Here is a 27,780-nt window from a genome sequence, read left to right as displayed (position 1 = left end):
CACAATTCTTGCAACCAGTAATGCTACAATAAAGAATACAGAAATATATACTTATTGTTCTGCCTTTCTCTCTCTCTCTCTCCCCCTTCCTCTCCCCATTTTTCGCCTCTGTTTTTCTCTATTTGCCCCCCTCCTCAATCACTTGTAGATCTAAACAAGAGAATTGAATCAATTGATCATCTCTCTTTCTCAGTTTTACCTGATCATAATTTTAGCAACCAGTAATGCTACAATAAAGAATACTAAACAAGAGAATTGAATCAATTGATCATCTCTTTTTCTCAGTTTTACCTGATTATAATTTTAGCAACCAGTAATGCTACAATAAAGAATACAGAAATATATACTCATTGTTCTTTCTCTCTCTCCCCCTTCCTCTCCCCATTTTTCACCTTTGTTTTTCTCTATATGCCCCCTTTTTCAATCACTTGAAGATCTAAACAAGAGCTCTCACTTGACATTGAGGAGAGGACTCTCCCAAATACTCTGACCTCAACTGCATCAGCAGCCTGCCTAAATAATTTAGACCTTCTCCTTCCCGGCCCCCACCCCAGAAGAGATCATGTGGTGAAGCTTCAACAAGAACTGAACCCACAGTTGATAGCAGCAAAGCATTCAAGTGAGGATAGATGGAAAACTTGCATTTCAGGGCCCTGTACATTACATTAATTTTTTGTTTTTCCCAATCAGATCTCACCTGCATGGAAGCATGGAGAAAATGAAACAATTACAATGTGTCAGTAAGGAAAGAAATCTAAAGTGTAATTCTCTAGTTGAGAATTTTTTTTTTTTTTCTTTTCTTTGGAAGGGGGGTGGGGGTTGGGGGACGAAGAAGAACTTATTCAGTTGGAAACAATCATGGATGAGTCTCAAAATAACTACCAATAAACTAATTATCTTGGACAGAGATCATATGTTGCTCGAAAAATGCTGCAACAATGACATGCAAGTTTTGTTTTATGTTTCAAAACAAAAATTGAATCAACTATTTCATAAATACCTATTTTTACAGGAAACAACAAGTTTCATAAAGAAATTTAACAGTTTATAAAAGGTGAACAAAATTTAACAAGAACGAGAAGGCTTATGATGCTTGAGCAGCTTCACATTCAAGGGAAGTTGTTCCTTCTCCTAGGGAGTGCAGGCCAGCAACAGAAAAACCATGAGCGGAGTCTGCCTTGGGAATCTATTTTAGTTTGTCCCACAACCTAAGTCATCATGATAATATTGGTTAATGGTTATTAATAACTTTTTTTTTAAGATTTGTAGTCAATCTAATGTTAGTAAATTGAGTATTTGCTTATTTAACAGCTATAAAAATGTTGATATACATTGTTGTTACCCTTGCTTAACAGTTCAAGCTTTTGGGATAAGCGGTTGTAACATGCTATTAGAGCAAAGAGGTCGACTGTTCGATCCCTGGAAAGTGCAACGGGGTGTCCCGACGCATTCTTCCTTTGGTGCCATGTGATGGTGTTTCCGCATGAGTGTGTGTCAGGTGCAGAGCAGCGTATGTACAGGTCTGCACATGCTAGGGAGATGTTAATATACATTGTTGCCACCCTTACTTAACAGCTCGAGCTTTCGGATAAGCGGTTGTAACAACTCAACTCAACTCAATTGAACTCAACCTTATCCCAGCTAAATGGGGTAGGCTACATGGATCCTTTTCCTCCAATCATTTCTATTCAAAGCCATACTTGTTACTAGTCCTAAGTCATGCATGTTTTTCCTGACTTCTGCTAGAGTCATTTTAGGCCTACCCCTAGCTCTTTTAGCTCCTTCTGTAATGCTGCGCATTTCTAGTATAATACTTTAATATTGATTAGATTGTTTGTTATTCTTTTAGTATCTATTGAATTGTTTTATTTATTTATGATGAATAGTACAAGCACGAGGTGGCATGCTTATATTAATCTTAGTGATTAAATATTGATTAGTATAATAGTATTTGATTAATATGATTAATTAAGTTAATCCAATTATTATGGGGATTAATGAGGGATTAGAAGTGTCATAGCACGATTGGACCATGTGTCTTACTTCAGGGCTGCCACATGGTACATGACATGGAGAAGATGAGGTGGTGGTATGGTTAGTAGCCACATGGCATAAGGGTGAGGTGTAATCAAGGGTCAGCCACTTTGTTTGACTAAGTCTAACCATTTGCATGGCCAAGAGGTGGTGGCATAGGAACCCTGCCACATGGCTGGAAGGAGGAGGTAGCCATGGATCTAATTTGACTAAGCACACCAATGCATCACATGGTGGCCTTAGAGGCAGCCACCATGTGCATGCTTAAGTAGGTGGTGACCAGGCTGGGACAGTCATATAGTTGCTGGAAATTCCTAAGGCTGCTAGGTTCTTGAGTTAGAGAAAAGAAAGAAAGAAGAAGAGGAAGAATAAAAGGAAGTATAGGTAAGCTTAGTTTCTTCTTCTCCTCTAGCATAATTTTTATTTCTTTGATGGGTTAACTGATTACTTTGCTGACTGTTTACATAGGGGCTAAGGGATTTATATTGTTGATAGCCTAAATTGCAAGAAGAGATTGAAGAGGAAGTTGAGTAGAGAAGCAAAGTTGAAAGAACTATTTGAACTGTAGATTGAATTCTTGAAGGGTGCTTCCACATACTTAATTATCTATTGAACGTAGAGGTAATCAAATCGAAAGGAAACAAAGATGAGGGAATCATGGATATTGTATACATGTGATTGATGTACTGTTTAGTGACATGTATGTAAAGTATATGTATATGTCAGTTGTTGATAATGCCTATGTGAGTGCTTTTATGATGTGTTCTTTGGATGTAATGCATTGATGAGCTTGTACTTGTAGATAATCTTATATGTTTATGTTGGTGTTCTAGTATGAGAATGGTTATGAGAATGATATGTGATGCAATGTATGAAATGAAGAGATGATAATGATGTATAAACATGAAATAAGATTATGATGGTGACATTTAAAGCATGAAATGGAAAGAAAAAGAAAGAGAATGAAATATACGAAATGAAATTTAATGCAATAACAATACCCTGTGTCTATCGTCCCTTTCCAACAGGGGGGTTATGTACTAGATGAGGTATTATGTATTGGATGAGGTTTAATTAGATGGTAATTCTAGAGCATGTTCCTCTTGGACATGTGGTCTAGTGCAGACCATTATACGACGGTAATTCTATGTGGTCTAGTGCAAACCATTATACGATGGTAATTCTAGAGCATGTTCCTCCTGGACATGTGGTCTAGTGCAGACCATTATACGATGGTAATTCTAGAGAATGTTCCGCCTGGACATGTGGTCTAGTGCAGACCATTATACGATAGTAATTCTAGAGAATGTTCCTTCTAGACATGTGGTCTAGTGCAGACCATTATAAGATGCTAATTCTAGAGTATGTTCCTCCTGGACATGTGATCTAGTGCCGACCATTATACGACGGTAATTCTAGAGCATGTTTCTGCTGGACATGTGGTCTAGTATAGACCATTCTACGATAGTAATTCTAGAGCATGTTCCTTCTGGGACATGTTAATGGTAATTCTAGAGCATGACGTACGGGTCATGTGGCCTAGTTTATTATACGATGGTAATTCTAGAACATGTTCCTTCTGGGACATGTTAATGGTAATTCTAGAGCATGGCGTATGGGTCATGTGACCTAGTGCAAACCATTTAATTCTAGAGCATGATGTATGGATCATGTGGTCTAGTGCAAACTAGTGTGGTCTAGTACAAAATGTTATACGTTGGTAATTCTAGAGCATGATGACGGATCATGTGGTGTTGTGCAAACCATTTAATTCTAGAGCATGATGTACGGATTATGTAATCTAGTAAAGAGAGTTAATGATAGAGCATGTCCTCATTATCATGTGGACTATCCAAGATGATGCAAGGCCTAATTTACCTCAACATTTATGTGCATTCGGTAGTACACTATTGACTTGACTTAACCCAACAATAAACCTGCGTTCTTATTAAATGTATATACACTTGTACACGTTTACGATTATTAGCATGTTCTCCTCGCTGGGCTTTTAGCTCATCCCATTTTATATGTTGATTTTATAGATGAGAAGGTAAGAGAGTGTGTATATACTGAACTAGATACAAATGGATGTTTGTGCATCAGGTGCATAAACTTGAGAGACAGGACTGAGTAGCCGATGAGGGTTGCTAATATACTTTTGTGTTTGTAAGAATGTATATGATATGTTCAAGAAGTAAGAGAAATGTAACAGAAATGTAATAACTTTTGATACTAAATGCAATTATCTGCCACCAGTGTTACTGTTTGTTAGTAAATAATCTTTAGAACTATGAAGTATATCCAACTCCAATTAGTAAGTCTTATGCTGTGTATGTTATGTTATATGGGAGTTATGATAATAAATCGAGGTATATAGAAGATCATTTGATCAGCGCCCGTGAGGGCAGTACCTTTTACCCAATCTAGGTTTGAGTCGTTACAAGATGGTATCAGAGCAAAATTTAGATCTGAAGTCATGAGAACTAGAACTGGTGGCATAGGATCAGATAATAAGATAAAAGAGCATAATTGAATTGATTTGTTTAATTAAGATTATTTGAATTAGACAATTTTAATTATTCTGTCTAATGGAATTTTATGTTTTTGGTTGCCAGAACAAAATGGCACTAGGAAAGGGAAACATAAGTTAGGAGGAAACAAGATGCTCTGAGTGTGGAAGAATATACAATGGGTGGTGTAGGAAAGGTACTGGTGTTTTTTACAGGTGTGGTAAGGACGGACATAAGATAAAGAACTGTTTGATATGGGGTACTAAGGTCAGTTGGCAACAAGGTCAGGATGGTCTCTGAGTTGGAAATGGCGTAGAGATCAAATCAAGAGAAGAGAGGAGAAGATAGGAGGTAAGAAGAGAAGAAGAAGAAGAAGAAGAAGAAGATGTGCAACCGACTGGTAGAGAGTCTTTTCTCTCCCCTATTTGATTAAATAATACAAAGAGAGAATTACAACCACCTCCCTAGGGAGGTAAAAGGAAAAATAGGAAAAATACAATATAAAACAATAAGGTATTAAACTAGTACCCAAACTACCCTTATTACATAAACTCTAACACTCCCCCTCAAGCTGGAGTATAAATGTCATACATTCCCAGCTTGCATTACAGGGTACTAAATTGATGAGGGATGAGCCCCTTGGTAAAGATGTCAGCTAATTTGTGTGCTATACTTATAGTAGCCTTGTTATCACAATAAAGTCTCAACTATAGGAGTTCACATACTCCATGAGCCATAGCTCTAAATTCTGCCTCTACACTTGACCGAGCCACAACTGGTTGCTTTTTACTTCTCCATGTGACCATATTACCACCCACAAAAGTACAATAGCCAGATGTAGATCACATGTCTGAAACTGAACCAGCCCAATCAGCATCAATGTAGCCTTCAATTCTCAAATGGTTATACTTGGCATATAGAAGACCTTTTCCTGGAGAGGACTTCAAGTGTCTGAGGATCCGATATACAGCATTCAAGTGCCTACTCTTGGGAGCATGCATAAACTGACTCACCACCCCAACCGCATAGGTATGATCTGAGCGAGTCAAAGAGAGATAAATCAACTTCCCTACAAGCCTCTGGTATTTTCCTACATCAACAAGGGAAGGTCCACAGTCTTCTAGCTTATGATTTTGATCAATAGGAGAGTTTGCTGGTGTGCAACCCAACATCCTTGTCTCTTTCAACAAGTCTAGGACAAACTTCCTTTGACATATATTTATTCCCTTTTTAGACCTTGACACTTCAATCCCCAAGAAGTACTTTAAGGGACCCAAATCTTTAATCTCAAACTATAGAGCCAAGTAGGTCTTCAGCCTAGCTATCTCAGCCATGTCATCTCCAGTCACTACAATGTCATCAACATAGACAATAAGGGTTGTGATGGTACCATTGCCTCGCCAGGTAAATAAAGTGTGGTCAGTTTGGCTCTGGGAATACCTATTCTTCAAAATGGCCTGTCTAAACCTCTCAAACCAAGCCTTCGAGGACTGTTTGAGACCATATAGTGCCTTCTTAAGCAGCACACTTTCCCTTCAGCTGAGGGAAACTTGAAGCCAGGTGGAGTCTGCATGTACACTTCCTCTCCTAGATCACTATGGAGGAAAGCGTTCTTCACATCCAACTGATACAATGGCTAATCTTTATTAGCCGCCAAAGATAAAAGAACTCTTATAGAGTTGTGTTTAGCCACAGGAGCAAATGTCTCCTGATAATCAATCCCATACACCTAACTGTATCCTTTGGCTACAAACCGGGCCTTGTATCTCTCGCTTGTACCATCTGATCGGTACTTTACACTGTAGACCCATCTGCATCCAACTGTAACTCTCCCCCCGGGAAGATCAACCAGTTTCCAAGTACAGCTCTTCTCAAGAGCCATCATTTCCTCAGACATGGCTTGCTTCCACTTTGGGTCAGACATAGCTTCAGTGACATTTTTGGGAATGGAAATATAAGAGAGGGAACTGAAGGCAACATATGTAGGAGAAAGAGCATTATAGGAAACAAACTGGGCTACAGGATTAGTGCAAGCTCTCTTTCCTTTTCTAACAGCAATAGGAAGTCTAAATCAGAAGGAAGAGGGGGGATGTCACCTGACTGAGGAGGATGGAGCTCAGGATGTGGATCCAAAGAGGACTCTTGGCACGTCTTCTTTCCCTTCCCCTTCAAGCATTCACCTCTTTTGTACACAACTAACTCTTTTGCATTGTTTGCATCAACATCTGCTTGATCATCAATATCAACAACAACCCCTTCTTTGTGTTTCCCAATATTAAACAGAAATGGAGAAGTAGGTACAAGTGGGAGGAAAGGGATATCAACAGCCTCTTCATTTTCACTATTCTCTCCCTGAAGAGGATGCTGAGAAGGAGTGAAGAAAGGTAGAGATTCAAAGAAGGTGACATCTTTGGAGAGAAGGCTCCTTCAAGAGGAGGGATGGTAGCACTTATACCCCTTGGTAGAGGATGAATATCCAAGGAAAAGGCATTTGAGTGCCTTGGGGTCAAGCTTAGTCCTAGCAGATTTATTGACATGGACATAGCAGACACACCCAAACACCTTGGGAGGAAGAGAGAAAACAGAAGTCTGAGGAGACAACAAGTCCAAGAGGGATTTAGTGGGCATGCGGCTGATTAAAATGGCAATAATAAGAAGGGCTTCAGACCAAAAATTCTTGGGGACATGCATGCCAAATAGGAGACTCCTAGTGATTTCCAACAAATGGCAGTTTTTTCTCTCAGACACCCCATTTTGTTGAGGGGTGTCAACACAAGCAACCTGATGGATAATGCCATGGTCAGTAAAAAACTGTTGGAGCCCCCATGCATATACTCACCCCCTTTATTAGAATGAACAATTTGAATGCGAGTACGAAACTGGGTACAAATGAGCTGATAAAAATTTTTAATCATAGACATCACTTTTTGGTTTCATAAAAAAAAGTCCAAGTTAACTGGGAACCATGATCGCCATGACGCCATGGCGCTGGAGAATTGTATATATCGATCAACGATATGAGGAATGTAAGCATATCGGCCGATATGGCCTCTATGGCGTTGTCATGGCGCCGACATGGATGCCATACTACGAAATATGGACATATAGTCCGATATGCTTGTTCAAGTACTTATTATTTTTTTTTAACCTTTTAAAAAAATATGCTTTTATCCTAACGTGTATTGGAGGTGTAAGTTACACCTGCAATACACATTAACAAAAAAAAAACCAAAACAAAAAAAAAAATTGACTCAAATCTCTAATACGGTAATACCCTAAATCCCATATCGAAAAACCAAATCGAAGTTCTCAACACTCTCTCTGTCTCTCACTTACACTCACACTCAACAGACTGAACTTAGCATGATGGAAGTCACTGAACGATTTCGACTTCGACTCCAATGACTCCGTGACTCTAGCCCTACTTCATCTGCTCGAGGCTTTGACTTCGGCAGGCGGCATGTTCTCCACTTCTCCTAGCTCCGGAAACTTCTCCTGCAGGTAAGTAAATGTTTTATTTTATTTTATTGTTGTTCTTCTTCTTATTCTTCTCCTCCCATTCCTCCAGCGAGAGACAAAGAGAGAGAGAGAGTCATCTTCTTCACCTCTGACGACTCCTCTTCTCTTCTTTTTTTTTTTTTCAAATACGTAACACAGACACCACTCTCAGTCTCTCACAGTCGACACTCGACACACACTCAAAGAGAGACAAAGAGGGTTTGTTTTTTCTTTTCTTTCTTCTTCTTCTTGCCTTGCAGAGTTGCAAGCTTGTCTGTGTTACGTGGGTAGCTGCTCTTTGCTTATCTTTTTTGTTGGATTAATAAAATTATTTGATAGGCTAATCCATGTTTTCATACTTTCATATACACTAATGGATATTACACTTTCATGAATTAAACCATAGTAGATTAGTAGTACATTTTCATGTTGATTTTTTATGTTATAGGGTATATATTATAGCATACTAAATGACATTAAAAATAGAGAAAATAAAAAATAAAACATGGTCGACATGATCGCCATGGCGTTGCCATACCGATATATCGACGTGACACCCCTCCACCGACTTGGATCGCCATGACGACGTGACAACTATGCCAGGAATAGTCATCAACAAAGGAAACAAATACCGATAACCAAACAAAGAAGTAGTAGGAGTAGGCCCCCAAACATCAGAATGCATAATACGGAAAGGAACATTGGATTTGTTACCATGATAGGGATAAGGAGAACGACAATGTTTGGCAAACAAACAGGATTCACACTGAAATACATGGGAAGAAGGAATAGAAGAAAACAAGTGCGACAATTTGTTCCGCATAACACCGAAAGAAGGGTGGCTCAAACGTTGATGCCATAACATCACAGAGTCAATGGTACTGTTGTCACTACGCCCACACGTGTAGGACTGAGAATGCTTATGAGAATGATATGTGATGTAATGTATGGAATGAAGAGATGATTATGATGTATATGTATGTAATGACATGATGATGATGATGTACAAACATGAAATAAGATTATGATGGTGACGTTTAAAGCATGAAATGGAAAGAGAAAGAAAGAGAATAAAATGTATGAAATGAAATTTAATGCAATAACAATACCCTGTGTCTACCATCCCTTTCCAGCAGGGGGTTATGTACTGAATGAGGTATTATGTATTGGATGAGGTATAATGTAATGGTAATTCTAGAGCATGGCGTATGGGTCATGTGGCCTAGTGCAAACCATTTAATTCTAGAGCATGATGTACGGATCATGTGGTCTAGTGCAAACTAGGGTGGTCTAGTATAAAATGTTATACGTTGGTAATTCTAGAGCATGATGTACGGACCATGTAGTCTAGTAAAGAGAGTTAATGATAGTGCATGTCCTCATGGTCATGTGGTCTATCCAAGATGATGCAAGACCTAATTTACCTCAACATTTATGTGCACATTCGGTGGTACACTATTGACTTGACTTAACCTAATAGTAAACATGTGTTCTTATTAAATGTATATACCCTTGTAAACATTTACGATTATTTCTCACTGTGCTTTTAGCTCACCCCATTTTATATGTTGATATTACAGATGAGACGATAAGAGAGTGTGTATATATTGAACCAGATACAAATGGATGTTTGTGCGTCAGTTGCATAAACTTGAGACACAAGACTAAGTAGCCGATGAGGCTTGCTAATAGCCTAATATACTTTTGTGTTTGTACGAATATATAGGATATGTTTAAGAAGTAAGGGAAATGTAACAGAAATGTAATAACTTTTTATACTGAATGCAATTATCTGCCACCAATGTTACTATTTGTTTGTAAATAATCTTTAGAACTATGAATTATATCCAACTCCAATTAGTAAGTCTTCCGCTGTGTATGTTATATTATATCGGGAGCTGTGATAATAAATCGAGGTATATAGAAGATTATTTGATCAACGCCCGTGAGGGCAGTACCTTTTACTCTATGTGGGTTTAGGTCGTTGCATCTTCAATCTGAATCAAATCACCCCTCCGTACTAGAGCATTCAAAGGCTTTTGTTGCATACATCCATGCCACCGCAAACAACTTTCTCGCAACTTATCATGTATCGGAGCTACTCCTAAATTAGCTCTAATTTGTTTATTTCTTTATTTTATCCTTTCTAGTTTTACCATTCATCCATCTCAACATCTTCATTTCAGCTACACTAAGTTTATCTATATGTTGTTTCTTCACCGCTCAACAACATTCAGCTTCATACATCATTGTTGGTTGTATAACTATCCTATAAAATTTTCCTTTGAATTTTAAAGGAATATGTCGATCACACAACACTTCAAATGCACCCCTCCACTTCATCCATCCAATTTTTTTGGGTGACTAAAAAATTCATTACCAAGAAGAAAGAGAACTACAAAAGACCCAAGAAAGAGGGAAAGAAAACCAAATACACAAACAGCCCGGACCCTCAAGAAGGAGAGGAAGGGGGCTGGAGAGAGGAAATGGGAAGGCCCCATGACACAACAATATGCATGTTCCTTGGGGAATTAGGACAAAACAAATTGGACAGCAGAGAGCTTTGCTCTAATATCAAAAGAAATGGCGTCCCAAATCTGGCGGAGAGACCAGGAGTTGGAGGTCCATTTCCTGATGTTACGCTCCATCCAAATGTGATTGATGACAGCGCAAAAGGCAAGTTTCCCCACAGTGTCCAGATTGAAGAACCGACAAAAATCATATCAACCCAAATCCACTCTCGTTCAAAAGAAAGGATTCTCCTTCTACGGGGCCAACATTTGTTAAGGATACCTTGCCAAATGGAAAGAGAGAGGGGGCAACCAAAGAAGAGACGGTCCGTGTCCTCAAAAAGCATTCCAGCAAAGGCAGCATTGGGGGGAGACCAGAATCTACCTATGGCAAAGAAATGACTGCGTTGCAAGGCAGTTTGAGAAGGCTCTCCAGGCTGTAAAGCAGTGCCTAAGAATGTGATGCTTGAGCCAGAGAAGTTTCCTCCAAGGGGCCAGGGGACCTCTGACATGAAACAAGATTCCAAGAAGCTTTGGATTTGAATAGGCCGGAGGTTGCAGGGGCCCACAAGACACAGTCATCCCTCCTAGAGGGTCTTCTAGGAATGAGAGGCACGGCATCCCATTCCTATTTTAATTCTTTGTGCAACATCATCTCTATTTCTCCTTCTTTATTTATGATTAAACCTAGGTCCTAAAAGCTTCACCAAGTGGAGACTCCCTATCATCAATTTTCACCACCTCATTTTCAGTCCTATTGTCACTAAAGTTACACACCATATACTCTGTTTTTTGTTCTAGTTATCTTAAAACTTTTTTTATTCCAATGTTTATCTCCATAATATCAGCTTGGCATTTATCCTTGCTTTTGTTTCATCTACCAAAACAATATTATCAGCAAAAAGCATACATCAAGGGATTTGATCTTGAATGTCTCTAGTCAACTCATCTATGATTAGCACAAACGAACATGGGCTTCAAGACGATCCTTGATGTAGTCAAATTGTAATTGGGAATTCATTACCCTATCCCCCCCTCCACAGTTCTTCTACTAGTCACTACTCACTACACCATTATACATATCTTTAATTATGTCCACATTTAATTATAACACTTATCTTCTCTAATACTTACCAAATTAAGTCTCTACAGACTCTATCATAACTTTTTCCAAGTCAATAATGACCATATGAAGATCCTTCTTACATTCTCTAAATCTTTCCATTAGTTTCCTAAGAAAACAAATAGCTTATGTAGTAGCATAAAACCAAATTGGTTGTCCGTGATATTTTTTTTTGCAACTCCTAAGTTTTAAACCTCTATAGTTATTAGAGTGTTGAGAGTTTCACTTGGGGAAAACGCTCTCCTAATACTAGGTTTGCTTGGTCAACTTTGTTTCTAGTTTCGAGGTAAATTGTGGTTATATCTTCTGTTTCTTACCTATTTGTGGCAATCAGTACTTGAAATGCTGCTGGAAAATTTATTCCTATTTTATATAATCATATCTTTGAAATTTGGTGAGTGCAACTTAAGTGATCTTATGGCTCCATTTGTTTCCAGGTAAAAACCAAATAAACGATAAGGTAAAATCCATGTAAAAGAATAAGAATTACCTGAAAATTTTCCTTCACATGGTTTTTACCTGGAAACAAACAAAGCCTAAACAATTCATGATTAGTAGAAGTTTCCGATATTCTTTCGACCATTTACATGAAATACAACAGCTGCATACTGTATTGATAATTTTTGGGAACAAAACAAGAGAATTATTGGTGAGATTAATTTCATGCTAGCCAATGATAGTTTCAGGATATATCAAATCAACAGTTTTCTAAAGTTTTCAAAAGCCAGAGTATAGAATAGAACTATCTTGAAATTCTTAAAATCATCCTTAATCTCCGAAATTATAATAGACTAGATGTATAAAAAAGGGTGCAGATTGTGCTGGTCCATAAGAAGTTCAGGTTTAAGTCTGATTCCATACTACATTGAGCCAAGTGTCAGGCTCGTCCCTATTTAAAACATCATTGGTCCAACTCCACGCAGAAAAAATTACACCTCTAAGGACGAAGGAGTAGGAGAGTAAATAATTTGCCATGTATATCATATTCAAAGGATAAAACCCACCATTCAACGGGTCCACCTCAGAAATGTCACAGAACAGAATGAATCCCAGCAGACATCTGTGTTGCTGCCAGGAAAATCAGATCTCCACATTTTTCTAAATCTCTTGGCAGGTAAACTTACAATGAGTAACTGATATTATTAAGAGAGAACAGAGAATACACGAAGGTGGTGACTGCCTCAAAGGAACAAAAAGCCACCAAATGGTGCCAAGACTGCCAACCAGAGGTGGTCAGTCTATCCCCTGAAACAAAATATGCACGCCAAAAACATATTTTCGAATTGTAAATCAATAATTTAAAACCGATTCAAATGCTTACAGAATTTGAAATACTATATTTTTTTTTGGATGAATATTTGAAATACTATATTGATTGGGTGTTAAATGCATGCATGTGAAGTTGTGAACACAATGTGCCACTGCAAGGATAATCAGTGTATAGAACAATACCAGATCAGGATGTTGTCGCTGTATTGTCCTTCCTATGCGTGCAGCTTCCTCTGGGCTCTTTGCAGCTTTTATTTGCTCAACAAATTCTCTTGAAACAAGATCATTTACCCCAACAAACTTGTGGGCCTGAAAATGGAAGGTTACGGCACTTCACAACAGAAGTTGCAACAGGAAACCAAGATACATGCAGAAGATTAGCAATTTACCTGATAATAGTGCTCCACACTTGGCCATGTTTGATAATTTCCATTTTCATCAGGCAACCGCAAAGGATGAGGAGAGAAGTTAGAAAAAGCTCCATAAGGATCCCATGTTTTATAAAAGAATATGATGTTTGCCTCATAAGGAGTAACAGTTAGATCTATGGATGAAATTTCACCCACAGATGGGATTATAGGTGTCAACTCTGGAATGGGCTGAAGAAATCCACTAATAAGCATGTCGGGTCCAATCTGTAATTCATTAAAGTTATCCAGTAAAATACTCCAGATACAAAGCAGCCAATGAAATTTAACAAACAGGGAAGATGCCTATCAGAGTACATTGTCCATACAGAAGTTCCATCCACATAATATAAACTCAAAAGCTCAGATTTTACAAGAACTATAGGCATTCTAATCATTCCTTGTTGGATACTGTTATACCTTTTAATGGCCAATGTTAGGTGAACTTTTATAAGGGAAGTGCTTTTCATCTGGTAATAATGGTCCTAATGATTAAAAATAATAATAGTTGCTCTCCAGGATCCCAGTTCAGTACAATGGACAAGAGAAACTAGTTATGGTTTCTTCTGGAAAGGACAAAAACATAGAATTGCTAAACAAAAGAAACTACTGACATGGTTTAAAATAAAACATGAAGATGCACATGACTCACGAAATACTGCTTCCATCCATTTCAAGAATTGTGACCCACGTGGAATTCTTACTTCTAAATCACATCTAATGAAATGGGAAAACCAAATTGACTCACTTCCCCAAAACACTACCTAAATCAAGCTGGCCACCCCATAGGTAGCTTCCCTCCAATTGTGCAAGTAATGCAAAAGTTGACCTTGAACCAGGGAAACCAGCGGGAGATCGATTACAACCAGGATCAACACAATAAGGAGGAAAAAATTAAATAGAACTGAAACTTCATTGCTTTTTTTTTCTGTTTAAATATGAAAGAAGAATAAAGGGGTATAGAAGGAGGGATAGGATCAGATCTCTCAGCCAAGCTCCCTCAGCCCATCATCCTCTCACCCAGGGCCTCTCACCGTTGCCATGTCTCACAGATTCAACCATAACTCTTTTCTCTTCAATCTCTGTCCTTCTCTGCTCAGCCTCGTACTCTTATTTATAATAACCCCATTACAAAGCAAACAAGTCCCAATCTATTTAAGAAACTAAATAAATCTAGTAAAGGAAACTACTAATTCATAAAACCTATAAAATAGAAACTTCCTATAAAATCTAGCTGCCATACATCAATATAGAAACTTCTATTTTAGAGAACAAAATAAAAATAGTAACAAACTGAATTAGAAACTTAAGCCCACTTTCTAATCATGAAAATAAAAACTAAACTTTGGCAGCATTAGGATAGAAGCTTTCTCCACTTGATGGCCCACAAGATCTTCTAAAAAGCATCCCCACACAAGGGACATATGGGCTGACACTTTTGACGTGAACAGTACCATTAACAGTGTTTGGTCTTTTTTTCTTCATATTTCGATCTACATCAGCAAGACAAACCTAAACACCTTGAGCAAGTAGTTGAATATCATGGAAAGCAAAATGTAAGACCAGCACCCCCCACCCAACGCTTGGGAAAAAAAAAAAAAGATGAAAAAAGAGCAATCTGGATTGTTGGTTTAATGAATATGACTTGTGTCGAATGGGACACAGGCCAGCTTTATTTATAATACGGAGGAGAACAATCTAGAATGTGTACAGGACTAAAATAACCTCAATGACAATTCTACCCCTGCGCCCATATTACAACACTCCCCTCAAGTTGGTGCATATATATAACACATGCCCAACTTGCAAACAATAGCATGAAACATTTTTCCACTAAGACCTTTAGTAAAGATGCCAATCAAATGTTCACCGCTAGAAACAAAAGGCAAACATATAAGACCCGCATCTAGTTTCTCTTTGATGAAGTGACAATCTATCTTCACATGTTTTGTCTGATCATGCTGGACAGGGTTGTGAGCAATGCTGATGGCAGATTTACTGTCACAATAAAGCTTCATAGGAAGTGTAACGGGGACAGCCAAATCGGTGAGAAGACCCTGAAGCCACAGAAGTTTTCACAGATGTCGTGAGTCATCGCACAAAACTCTGCTTCAGCACTAGACCGAGCCACAACAGCTTGCTTCTTACTCCTCCAAGTAATGAGATTGCCATCAACGAAGTTATCAAAACCTGTAGTAGACCTTCGATCATCGGGGGAACCGGCCCAGTCAGTGTCCGTAAAGGCCTCAACTCGGAAATGATCATGAGGAGAAAAGAGGATGCCACGACCTAGGGCAGACTTCAACTAACGGAGGAACTGCAGCACTGCTTCCCTGTGAGTAAAGTAAGGGTCATGCATGTACTGGTTGACCAAACTGACTACATAAGCAATGTCAGGGTGAGTATGTGAGAGGCAAATCAATCACCCAACTAATCTCTGGTAACGTCTCTTATCAACAGGTTCACCTTCCTTGCTAACCAGGTGATAGTTAGCATCAATAGGAGTATCAGCTGGCTTGCATCCCAACATACCAGTCTCTGCTAGAAGATCGAGCACATACTTATGCTGAGACAAGTAGATGTCACTAGAGGACCTGGGCCACTTCAATGCCAAGGAAATAACGAAGCTGTCCAAGATCCTTAATCTCAAATTCCTTGTCCAGATATTTCTTGAAGCGAGAAATTTTTCAACACCATCACCTATGCCGAAGTGTATTTCCACATATTGAAAAGCTATTTTCTTTCTCAGCCCTCATCAGCCTCCAAACCCTTCCAGGACCTGACTTCCTACACCTACCTGGTCCCAAGCATTCCTCTCTCACTTAATCAATGCCCGGGAGGAGCCCCTCCTCGTCTCAAGAACTCAAGCACCCTCACTACACTTAAGTTTGCCTCCTTGGTCGAAGAGCCGGCGCGGCGTATTGGTTAAGTACATAGTTGTCATGGCGTCGCCATGGCGCCGCTATGGCGTCCTGGCGCTGGAGAGAACTGCATGGCGACCTACGCCATGGCGTCCCTCTTTGATTTCTTCTTCCTGTCTCTCTTTCCCTCTTCGATTTCTTCTTCCTGTCTTCGATTTCTTCTTTCCCTCTTCAATTTCTTTCGATTTCTTCTTTCCCTCTTCGATTTCTTTTTCCTGTCTTCTTTCCCTCTTCGATTTCTTTCGATTTCTTCTTTCCCTCTTCGATTTATTCTTCGATTTCTGAATTTTCTTCTTAAAACTTGAGAAACAATAGAGAAAAAATAAAACATGGCTTGAGTATACATCTATTAAAACATTAAAAATAGAGAAAATAAAAAATAAAACATGGTCGACATGCTCGCCATGGCGGGTGACATGTCGATATATCGACGTGACACCCCTCCACCGACTTGGATCGCCGTGACGCCGTGACAACTATGGTTAAGTACCAAGAGTCGGGATCAGGTGGTTGATACATATGTTAAGGTTGTCCATGCCCATCTTTTTCCTTTTCTTTCGTGGCCGAAAGAGGGGAAGGAAGCAGAGGGGAGTAAACTTCATTTCAGCGTAGGCTGATGAAGATAAAGGTCTATTGTCAAGGGCTGCTAAGCAAGCAGCAAGGAATGGGCTATCTAACTCACTCAAGGGACGGGAAGGGTCTTATGTACTCCCCAGAAACATATGGCTACTCTATCTCTTGGAATCCTAACCTAAAAAGGGTGCTACCAACAATTGTACTAATCTACATATGTCTCTCCTCGCTTGTATGCAAGGTGGCACGCCAGCACCAGGTAGAGCTATCGTGCTAGGCGAAGGAGATGCATTTCTGATACTTGTGGTACAAACCAGGCACGAGGTGACTGTTTCAGCCCATATAAAGCAGCTTCAACTTGCACACCTTTCCCTGTATTTTTTAGCATGTAAAACCAAGAGGAATGTCCATGTACACCTCCTCCTCAAGTTCCCCGTGAAGGAACGCATTCTTCACATCCAGTTGTAGTAAGTCCCATTCTAAATTAGCTGCGCAAAACAATATAACACAGATGGTGTTCATCTTGGCCACTAGAGCAAACGTCTCCTGGTAATCAATCCCATAGGTCTGGGTAAAGCCCTTGGCAACCAGCCTAGCTTTATAACGATCCATTGTACCATCAGCTTTCTGCTTGACTGTGAACACCCACTTGCAACCAACCGTCTTCTTTTGTGGAGGAAGACAAACTAGATCCCATGTATCATTTTTCATTAATGCTCTTTTTTTGTAGAGGAAGACAAACTAGATCCCATGTGTCATTTTTCCTTATTGCCTGCATCTCTTCAACCATAGTTGCATGCCATTGTGATTCTACAATAGCTTCCTGTCAGTTCTGGGGAATCGAAGCAGAGGACAAAGAGGACACAAAACTAAAATAGGAGGGAGAAAGTGAGTCATAAGAAACAGCCTTAGCAATAGGATGTACTGTACAAGACCTAACACCTTTGTGAACTGCGATAGGTAGATCAAGAGTGGGATCAACAAGGGAATCAACATCAACATCAAAAATGGGAAGAACATTACCAGAATCCGTAGAAGTTGGATCAGGATCAAGAGGTGGAAATTGGCATTGTAGAGTGGGTATAGTGGTGGTCTGAGTCTACTGACGTTTGCGCACATAGACATGTGTCTCTGGTATGGGCTGTTGAGCCGGAGAAGTAGTAGTGGCAAACTCCCCTTGAACAGGAATATGAGGTTGCAGAACATCCAGTGTAAGAGGCGGCACATCTTCAACTATAGAAGAAAGCTCCCTCTGGAGAGATGGCGCAGGATAGTAGGCGGCAGACTGTTGAAAAATGACATCCATAGTGGTAAACCAACTCCTGGATGGAGGGTGATGACATCGGTAGCCCTTCTGAGTGGCAGAGTAACCCAAAAAAAATGCATCGAAGACCACGAGGGTTAAATTTTCCATGGGAATGATGGTCCCGAGAGCCAAAAAATTTTAGGAGGAATCAGGAAAGCAACAAAGCCCTGGAGAACATCCAGAGGAGAGCAGAAGCCAAGTACCCGAGAGAGCATTCGGTTGATTCACGGCCATTGTTACTCCAAAGAATCTTCATAGTAGCAGAAATTTTGAATTTGGACCATACGATGGAAGTGTTGAAAACAATGGAAAACCTCCCCCTTAGTGCACATCATATAACCCAAGTGGATCGAGAGTGGCAGTTGACGAAAGTAACAAACCAGTGAAAGCCAGTCACAAAAACACAACGGGATGGACCCCAAATGTCAGAATGAATTAAGGAAAAAGGAGTGGCACTTTTATTACCAGAAATAGAATAAGTAGTTCGAGTTTGCTTGGCTAAAACACATGCCTCACAAAAAACTAATTCGAATTACATTGCTTAAAAGAAGGAAAAACCCTAGCTAAAGTCCCCAATGGTGGATGTCCCAAACAACGGTACCACTGTAGTAACTCATAAACGGGAGGCGACGAAGAAGATGTGTGAACAGCTTGACCAGAGACCAAAGAAGAGCCATCATCAAGCAGATACAGACCGTTGCACACTATACCAGAGCCAATCGTTGCCCCTGTCACCAGATCCTAAAAAACACAATGAGAAGGGAAAAAAAGTGACTTTGCAATTCAAATTGGAAGTAAGACTACTAATGGACAATAAATTAATAGGAAAAGGGGGAACATGTAGAACAGAAGAAAGGGACAAAGTAGGAGAACATCGAACAGAACCATTCCCAGAGATAGTGGAATAAGTTCCATTGGCTAAACGAACCTTGCCTTTACCAGAGCAGGGGGTGTACTAAACAAAAAGGTTGGAAGAACCGGTCATGTGATCTGATGCCCCAGAGTCAATAATCCATGGGGATGTGGAGACAGATGCACTATGAGCACAAAAATGGATCTCTGAACTGGCAAGGTTAGAATTTGTAGTAGCAATAGCGGAGGCAGAAGTAGCAGATGCAAGTGTAGGTGGCTCCATCGGAGTCAAAAGGAGACGAAAGGCAAGAAGTTCAGCCGATGATAGTGAAGAGCCGGTTGGTGCATTGTCAAAGACCTCAGTATGGTTGGCCTGGCTGGAATTGCCACGGCCACGACCAGAAGCATTAGAAGGACGCCCATGAAGTTTCCAGCAGTAGTCTTTGGTATGACGCTCCTTACCACAATATTCACATTTCATAGGGGCTTTGGTAGAGGAGTTACCAGACCGTGGAGTATCGCTACGGGGCTGAGAGCTGGAAACAAGGGTTGACCGCTCAGGAGGAGCTGGAACAGGTAGTAGAAGACGGTTGTCTTCAAGCTGAATCATGGAATAGGCCTGCTCCAGAGTGGGAAAAGTATCACGACTCAAAATGTGGCCATGGAGCTGATCGTACTCAGCATTCAAGCCTGCCAAGAAGTCGTAGACCCTAATTTTATCTTCTAGTTTTTTTAAACCAGCAACATCAGTGGTGGTAGTGGGCTGAAACTCCTCATAAAAATCCAACTCCTGCCGCATGGAACGTAGCTCAAAATAATACTGTGACAGAGTCAATTCTTTTTGCTTTAGTTCATGAACCTTCTTGCAGAGTTCTTTTGGCTTTAGTTCATGAACTTTCTTGCGGACTTCAAAAACTTGACCATCATTCCCAACCTAGGAATAAGTATCCTGGGCAGCCTTCCAAATCTTAGCAGTAGAATCCAGTAACAAGTAACCATGAGCAATCTGGGGCTGCATAGAATTAAAAAGAAATGCCATAATGAGGGAATTTTCACATTCCCATTTATCAACAGTATAACCTGCAATAGTAGGCCGTCTATTATCGCCAAGGTTCTAAAACTCAATTTCAACTAGGTTTCGACCAGCCAGAAACCGAGTTCGTCTCGGTTTCGAGCATAGTTCGAGAACTCGCGAGATCTCGACGAGTTTCTCGGTATTTTGAAAATCCGAGACGAGATGGGGGTCGAGTCACAAAAATACAATATCTCGCCGTGATCTCGGATCTCGGTTTGACATAGGTAAATGTCCATCTAGGTCCTTTATATGAGTGCCAGATCTCGAGATCTTGCTAGAAATTCTTGGTATACAGACACCTATCTATGCCAGGAACCAAGACAGACACTTATTTATGCCTAACATCATTCAAGTAAATGGTTTTGTATTTGTATTTCATTTACTTAAGATATTATTCATAAATAAGCAAATACCCCCCTATTTGAATCCAATAAAAATAGTTAAAAAATCAAATTCCAAAAGGAAAAAAAGTCAACCCCCCAGTTCAGGAACAAAAACTGGATTTTTCGGCGGTAGGTGCAATTTTCAACTTTCTAATGCTGGGGTTTTCTCAAATCTAAAAATTCCATAAATCTTATTATGGTAAAACATTGCAAAAACCTTGCGTAAAATATTCATTTGTTTTGATGTCCAAAAACTATTTTCATTGAGCGATTTTGCGAAGATTCGCGCAACGAATTAAGTTTGACCGTACATAACTCCTTGATATAAATCAGATTTTAGCAATCTTGGACTTGTTGGAAAGCTTTCCAACAAGTCCAAGATTGCTAAAATCTGATTTATATTGAAGGAGTTATGCGTCAAACTTAATTCGAGTCTTGCGAATGTCACAAAATCGCTCAATGAAAATATACTTTTGGACATCAAAACAAATGAATATTTTACCCCACTTTTGATTTTTAGCAATGTTTTACCATACTAAGATTTATGGAATTTTTTTATTTGAGAAAAACCCCAACATTAGAAAGTTGAAAATTGCACCTACCGCCGAAAATCCAGTTTTTGTTCTTGAACTGGGGGGTTGACTTTTTTTCCTTTTGGAATTTTATTTTTTAGCTATTTTTATTGGATTCAAATAGGGGGGTATTTGCTTATATATGAATAATATCTGAAGTAAATGAAATACAAATACAAAAGCATTTACTTTTGTATTTGCAAAATCTGATAGTGCCATTGTGTTTAAATGACCTAAAATAGGCTGCATACCAACTTTCAGACTCAAAAGAGGTCTAAAACCGACCGAGATGGGCTTCCAAGTCGGAAAAAAAAAATTACAAAAACTCGCCGAGATCTCGACTCAACTCGGTTTTGGGCTAGGCCGAGATGGCTCCGAGACCCAAGTTTTCGAACCTTGGTTTCGACCATAGCTCGGTCGAAACCTGGGACTTTCTCCAGGCTAACTCGAACCTTGGTTTTGAGGCCCAGAAGTTATTTTTTCACCCTGATTCTTGTTGTGCTGCCTATTTTTTACATTTTAAACCCAATCCATACATTAGTTTCACATAGAGAACACTAAAAACAATACTTATGGTTTTGATCCAAGTTTGATACTGTATATTGTTCTTGAACTGGGGGGTTGACTTTTTATCCCTTTGGAATTTGACTTTTTAACTATTTTAATTGGATTCAAATAGGGGGGTATTTGCTTATTTATGAATATTATCTAAGTGTCTGGCCTAGTTTCTGGCATATATAAGTGTCTGTCCTAGTTTCCAGCCAGGTTTCCTAAAGTTTCAATGGGGATAAGTGACACTTATATAGGTATTCAGGTCGAAACTACCGAAATACGGTGGAAACATGTCGAAACCATCGAGTTCTGGTAGAAACCCTGGATTTTTTAAAATCACCCTTCAACTCGTCTCGGAAATCTGCGAAACCGAGTTAACTTGGTGGTTTCATTAGGTTTCGGTCGAGTTCTTCTTCCATGATTATCGCCAGTAAGGTACCCGTAATAACCACGGGACTTGATAGAGATAGTGCAAGAACACGACCACATCAGATAATTGGTATCGTCAAGCGTGACAGGACAAAGTGGGAAAGAAGGAAAATTCCCCTAAGTCAATCCTTCCATCCAGTTGAAGCAGTAGAAATATCCAAGGATCCAAGCATCGTGCAAGCTGCAATAAAGAGCCAAAGAAAAAATCAGCAGCCAAAAAAGATAAACTTTCGGGGTATGGACCCTGTAAAATCGATGAGGCAAGGTTGATACTGAGAGAAGATGACAACCAGTAATGGTCCTGTGAAAAACCGAAGACCTGAAGACACCTCAAATAAAAAACAAAGGGTAGTGGTCCCTGGAAAAAATGGGTAACAGCGTTGGCCCTGAAAAACTGATAATCAACCTTGAAGAAGGAAAAGCAGGGATTGGCCCTGAGAGTCACCAACTAAGAAGCAAAGATTAGCCCTAAAAAATCGACATACAGGGTTGGCCTTGTGGATCAAAAAAAGCACAAGAAAAACAACAGAATACCTCTCAAATCATGGGGAAATCTTGAGAGGGACATCGCCAAAGAGAGGGAAAAATGCTCTTGGTGGACTAGGGGAGACCTACCAAGAGCAGTTAGAAGAGTGGTGGTGGTGGGAGATGCAAACCGAGGGGAGAGAGAGGCTCAGCTGTGGGTGGTGGAGTCGCGGAAATCGAGAACGGGAAAAAGAGAGCTGCGGTTAGGGTTTCAGATCAGATCTTCTGCTCTGATACCATGTTTGTTTAATGAATATGACTTGTGTCGAATGGGACACAGGACAGCTTTATTTATAGTACGGAGGAGAACAATCTAGAATGTGTATAGGACTAAAGTACCCCTAATGACAATTCTACCCCTACACCCATATTACATGGACTGATCTAGACCATAGTTGTCACACAACGCCTTGGCATCCAGGCACTTCGGTCGCCTAAGCAGGCACCTAGGCACCTTGTTGGTGTCGTCTTGTGTCTGGGCCCCCTCCTACACCTCGAGTAGCATGATAGTTGTCACAGCGTCAAGGCGACCCGAGGCGTTGGAGAGGGCCTGGACACAAGGCGACTAAGGCAACCAAGGACCCGCCTAGGCGACCAAGGCACCTAGACGCCTAGGGGACGCTGACAACTATGGATCTAGAAGAACAGCCAAGTTGAAGCCCTTAGAGATTTGGACAACACATACAGGAGAGGATCCTATATCATTTTATACAGGGTTCCCTATCGGTATTTATGAAACGAGTCATGATATAATAAACATATAGGAATAAAGATAAATGAGCATATTTTGTTTTTGGGTGGGTGGAGTGGTAAAAATCTGGATGTCCAACATAGGTCCATAGGTACAAGCTTCCAGTCCCTGGAATTTATTAATTATATTTCATTGCATTGCACATGGAAGTGAAGAAGAAAGTTGCTAGAGCTAGTTCATAATTTACAGAAACTAGTGAGAAGATCAAATTCCAAATTTGAAATTATAGATATGCCACTATAACCAGACAATACCAAATAATAGAAAGAAGGGCACTGGGGCAACAAACAAAAATAAATACCAATAATGAAAATTAAATATATTAAATATAATAAAAATATTTGAAATTACTGTGAACCCCCCTACAACAAAAGCACTACAAAATGTCATATAAGAAATAGATCCCCATACACCAACCTGCTCATAAGAAAAATCTATCAAATTGAGGGCCTGAGTCATCTCAACCATCCCAAGTTCACCAATTGGAGAAGGGGCTTTCATTCCTCCAATGATTTTAGGAGCAACAAATGCATAAACCTGCATCAAAATAGCAGTTAAAATATAAATGCATAGCCATTGCACAACAGAAAAACTACATATCATGGGAAAGTGAGGAACTGACAGAGTCATCCTAGATGTAGAAATTAAATTAACATTTAGAATTTTCATACAAAGACAAGAAGAGAGAAAACATCATAGAATTCACAGAAGATATCCCCCCCCCCCCATTTGCAGATCTTTATACTACAAAGGACCATTTCCCAGTGTGTCAAGCCTACGTGAGGTCCTAGAAGAGGTGAATTTGAAATCGGTCCTAACCTTTGGCATTTTTTGTGCAAATTGGCTGCCCTCAAGACTAAAACCCGGGCATTTGTGCTGGCAACCTGAACCTTTTATGACCCCTCCTTGCAGATCATTATACCCCCCAAAAGCAAAAATAGAAAAAAAAGCTGTATTACAATTATGCCTAAAGTGGAGTGAGAGAGAGAGAACTCGAGTTGAAGAAGCTACATCAGACCCAGTTATGTAAGACAATATAGAACCTGTTGGAGTTCATGTAAGCACATCCAGTAACCAAATTCCAGTTTCTACAACTTTCCCTCTTTTAGGGATAGGTAGATGCTCTATTAAAAGGGAAAAGAGACAAGCTCTTATCAAAGGCTAGCAATACCAAAATCAGGGGCAATTTTAAAGGAGAAAAAAAAAATGCAGGAGACAACTGGAATCTGTGTATAGGATGTACCTACATGAACTCCCACTTGTTCTCTGTTTTCATATTAGTTAATCCAGGATGTGGACCCATTAGAGGAGGAAATCCTACTTTATTTTTTTTTAACCCGAACTTATCTGGGACCCAGGGCAGCCCCTATCTTTTATTCAAATCCAATCAAAAATCAGAGAATACAAGAGGGGGACATACCGCCTTACCTCAGCCCAATGCTTACTGCACTCTCAGCCCTCAGATGGGGAAATCCCACTCCCTTTACAAAAGAAACTGCACATTAAAACCTAAAGCAAGGCATTCCTGCCTTGTCCTCTCGAATGATGCCTGCAAAGTTCCCACCTGGCAACCTGCCCTGAAGGTACATGACCGAGGAGCCCAAATCACAGGCATGATTAGCCATCCAATCCACTGCTCTGTTGCTTTCGCGAAATGCAAAGGCCACTTGAGCGTGTGTCGTGGTGATCAGCTCCAAAGCTTCATTAAACCAGTACCAACCCTTCCAAAGAATGCACTTCTTTTGAGTTACCATTCTAACTGTGTTGGCTGAATCCGAGTTAACCACCACCTCTATCAAATGGAGATCCTGGCACAGCCGCAACCCATCTCTCAAGGCTCTGAGCTCTGCTAAAGAGTTAGTGCAGTCACCGTAAAAATTAGCAAACGCTGCCAGCACCTCTCCATTCCTGTCCCTGATCACTCCCCCTCCTCCTCCTCGGCCGGGGTTTCCTTTGCAAGCACCATCCACATTCAGCTTAACCGACCGTATGGGGGGGCACCAGTAGATGGGACGTGGGCATTTCAGCTTCACTGGAGGGGCCAAAATGCCGAACCATTGCAATATTAAATCGTTCCTGACTGACCCCTGCCTCCCAATTTTGGTAGGCAAGCTCACCTCCTTGACCCAGCTTCTAACACGCTCAATAATCGTTCTTGCAGCACGCCGCCTCTCCCCATGTCTCCTATTGTTCCTCTCCTTCCATAGCTCCCAACATATCAAAGCAAGCATAATCCCTATTATAAAATCACTGAGGCTTCCACATCCTGCTGCCTCATGCCACAGCCCCACCCGACTCCTAACATCCTGAGAGGGGAGGAAAGGGATATCCAGAAGCCTAGAAAAGAAGAGCCAGACCTTTACCGCCACTACACCCGCACCAAGAACATGATCTGTCATTTCCCTCCTTGGCTGGCCGCAACAATTGCACCTGGATGCTAGGGGGATACCCAGTGCCATGAGGGAGTCATCCGTGGGGATCCTATCTGTGAGGAGTTGCCAAGAGAAGAACGCCATTTTAGTGGGCAGCACTTGATTCCATATCCATTTGGTGAAGGGAACCCTAGGAAAACCCTGCCAGATCTCCTGCCAAACCGACCTAGTAGAGAAGCACCCGTCACTGGCCGGGGACCATACCATTACATCCTCCTTGTCAAAGAGCACAAAATTCCCCCGGACAACGCTGTTTCGAACAATGTCAGAATCAATGCTGCCAATAGTGTCCTCCCTCCAGTTCCCTTCCTCGTCCAACGCATCCTTCACACACAGCTCTAAGTCAACCAGCATGGCGTTATCAACGAAATCAATCAAGGGTCCTACTCCCACCCAGTTATCAAGCCAAAAGAGCACCTTGCCCTCCCTTAGCAGCCACCTGGATCTATCCAACATGAACCCCTTGAGCACCAACACATTACGCCAAGTTTTGGAACCAGTTCTTTGTAGTCCTACAAGCGCCGGATGCAAGCCTTTAAAATATTTGGCCCTGAAGAACCTACCCCATAGCGACTGTTCTGTCACAGCTTTCCACAGGCCTTTAAGCCTAAGGGAGAGGCCTACCTCCTCCAGCAGCCGAATTCCAAGCCCTCCTTCCTCCTGGGGCCTGCACACCATTTGCCAATTCACCCAGTGTCTACGATTGCCCCATTCAGAGCTGCCCCAAAGAAAGCTGGCCAAGATCCCATAGATCTTCCGAATGACCGCCTTAGGGGGATCAAGGGTGGAGAGGATATGAATAGGAATTGAAGCAAGCACATGCCTAAGCAACGTAACTCTCCCCCCTGCCGACAAAAGCCTCCCTTTCCAGCCTGCCACTCTGCTCCTGATTTTCTCCACTAGCCCATCAAAGAAACAAATTTTAAGCCTACCTGAATAGAGGGGCGCCCCCAAGTACGTGATGGGAAGAGTCCTCTTAGGGAATCCAGTAACCATGCCCACCATCCTAGCTGCTGCCGTTGTGGCCCTGTCCCCCACCAGAAAGCAACTCTTCTGCCTGTTAACAAGCTACCCTGAGAAGCCTTCATATCTTCCAATGAACCCCATTATGTGCCTGAGAGACCTCTTCAACCCGCGGGAGAAGATAATGGTGTCATCCACGAACAGACTGTGAGACACCCTCTCGGGAGCCTGTAGAAGGCTGCATGTCCCTCCATAAAAAGCCCCTTCAAACCCCTACTCAACACCTCTTCTGCCCGGATAAACAGAGCTGGGGAGAGGGGGTCTCCCTGCCGTACCCCCCTGGAAGACTTAAAGAACCCAGACTGCCTTCCTCCCATCACAATAGAGAACCAGCAATTCTCCACAGTTTTCCTTATAAGCGCTATCCAGTCATTCCCAAAGCCAAAGCGGGTGAGGACCAACCACAAGAATTCCCATTCAAGGCGATCGTAAGCCTTAGCCATATCCAACTTGAGAATCACATTGCCACCCCTCGTCTTGCGATTTAGATCTTGAGCCACCTCCTGAACCATGGCTATATTATCATGAATGCTTCTGCCTTGCACAAAAGCCCCCCTGTTCTTCTGCCACTAATGAGGGAAGAAGCCCTGCCAACCTTGTTGTCATAATTTTTGCTAGGATCTTGTAGGCGAAGTTATAGAGGCTGATCGGCCGGAAATCCGCCATGGACTCAGGGTTGCCTTTCTTTGGTATCAAAACTAGATTGGCCGAAGTAAAGCTTCTAGGGAGAGCACCCCCCCAAAAGAAATCCTTCACTGCTTCCCAGACATCGCCTCCTACTACCTCCCAACAGCCTATGAAAAAAACCCCTGAGAAACCATCCGGCCCTGGCGCACTGTCCCCTGACAAAGCAAAAACCGCAGCTCTCACCTCCTCCTCCGTGGGTATCTACATCAGAGAGGTATTATCAGCATCGGTCACCACCCTGGGAATCAGCTCCAACAAGCCCTCATCCACCACGCATCCCTGTGTCTTATAGATCCCTAAGAAGTGCCATACGGCCTCCGACTGGATCTCCTCTATGTCCATGGTCCA

General features: G+C 41.0%; 1 protein-coding gene across 2 annotated transcripts in view; it reads right to left on the bottom strand.

Moving 5' to 3' along the window:
* The window catches only part of LOC122639768 (riboflavin biosynthesis protein PYRR, chloroplastic), a 59,456-nt gene continuing 31,676 nt past the window's right edge, over positions 1-27,780 (bottom strand). For both annotated transcript variants that reach the window (XM_043832718.1, XM_043832719.1), the window contains exons 6-10: positions 23,708-23,827; positions 13,334-13,579; positions 13,128-13,253; positions 425-697; positions 1-88 (exon numbers count right to left, since the gene is read on the bottom strand). In XM_043832718.1, coding sequence (XP_043688653.1) covers positions 437-697; positions 13,128-13,253; positions 13,334-13,579; positions 23,708-23,827 — 753 coding nt within the window. In that variant the 3' untranslated portion in view covers positions 1-88; positions 425-436. The remainder of the gene's footprint in view (positions 89-424; positions 698-13,127; positions 13,254-13,333; positions 13,580-23,707; positions 23,828-27,780) is intronic.

The sequence above is a fragment of the Telopea speciosissima genome, chromosome 9 (assembly GCF_018873765.1).
Source record: "Telopea speciosissima isolate NSW1024214 ecotype Mountain lineage chromosome 9, Tspe_v1, whole genome shotgun sequence".
NCBI lineage: Eukaryota > Viridiplantae > Streptophyta > Magnoliopsida > Proteales > Proteaceae > Telopea > Telopea speciosissima.
This window is presented reverse-complemented; position numbering and strand designations above follow the sequence as displayed.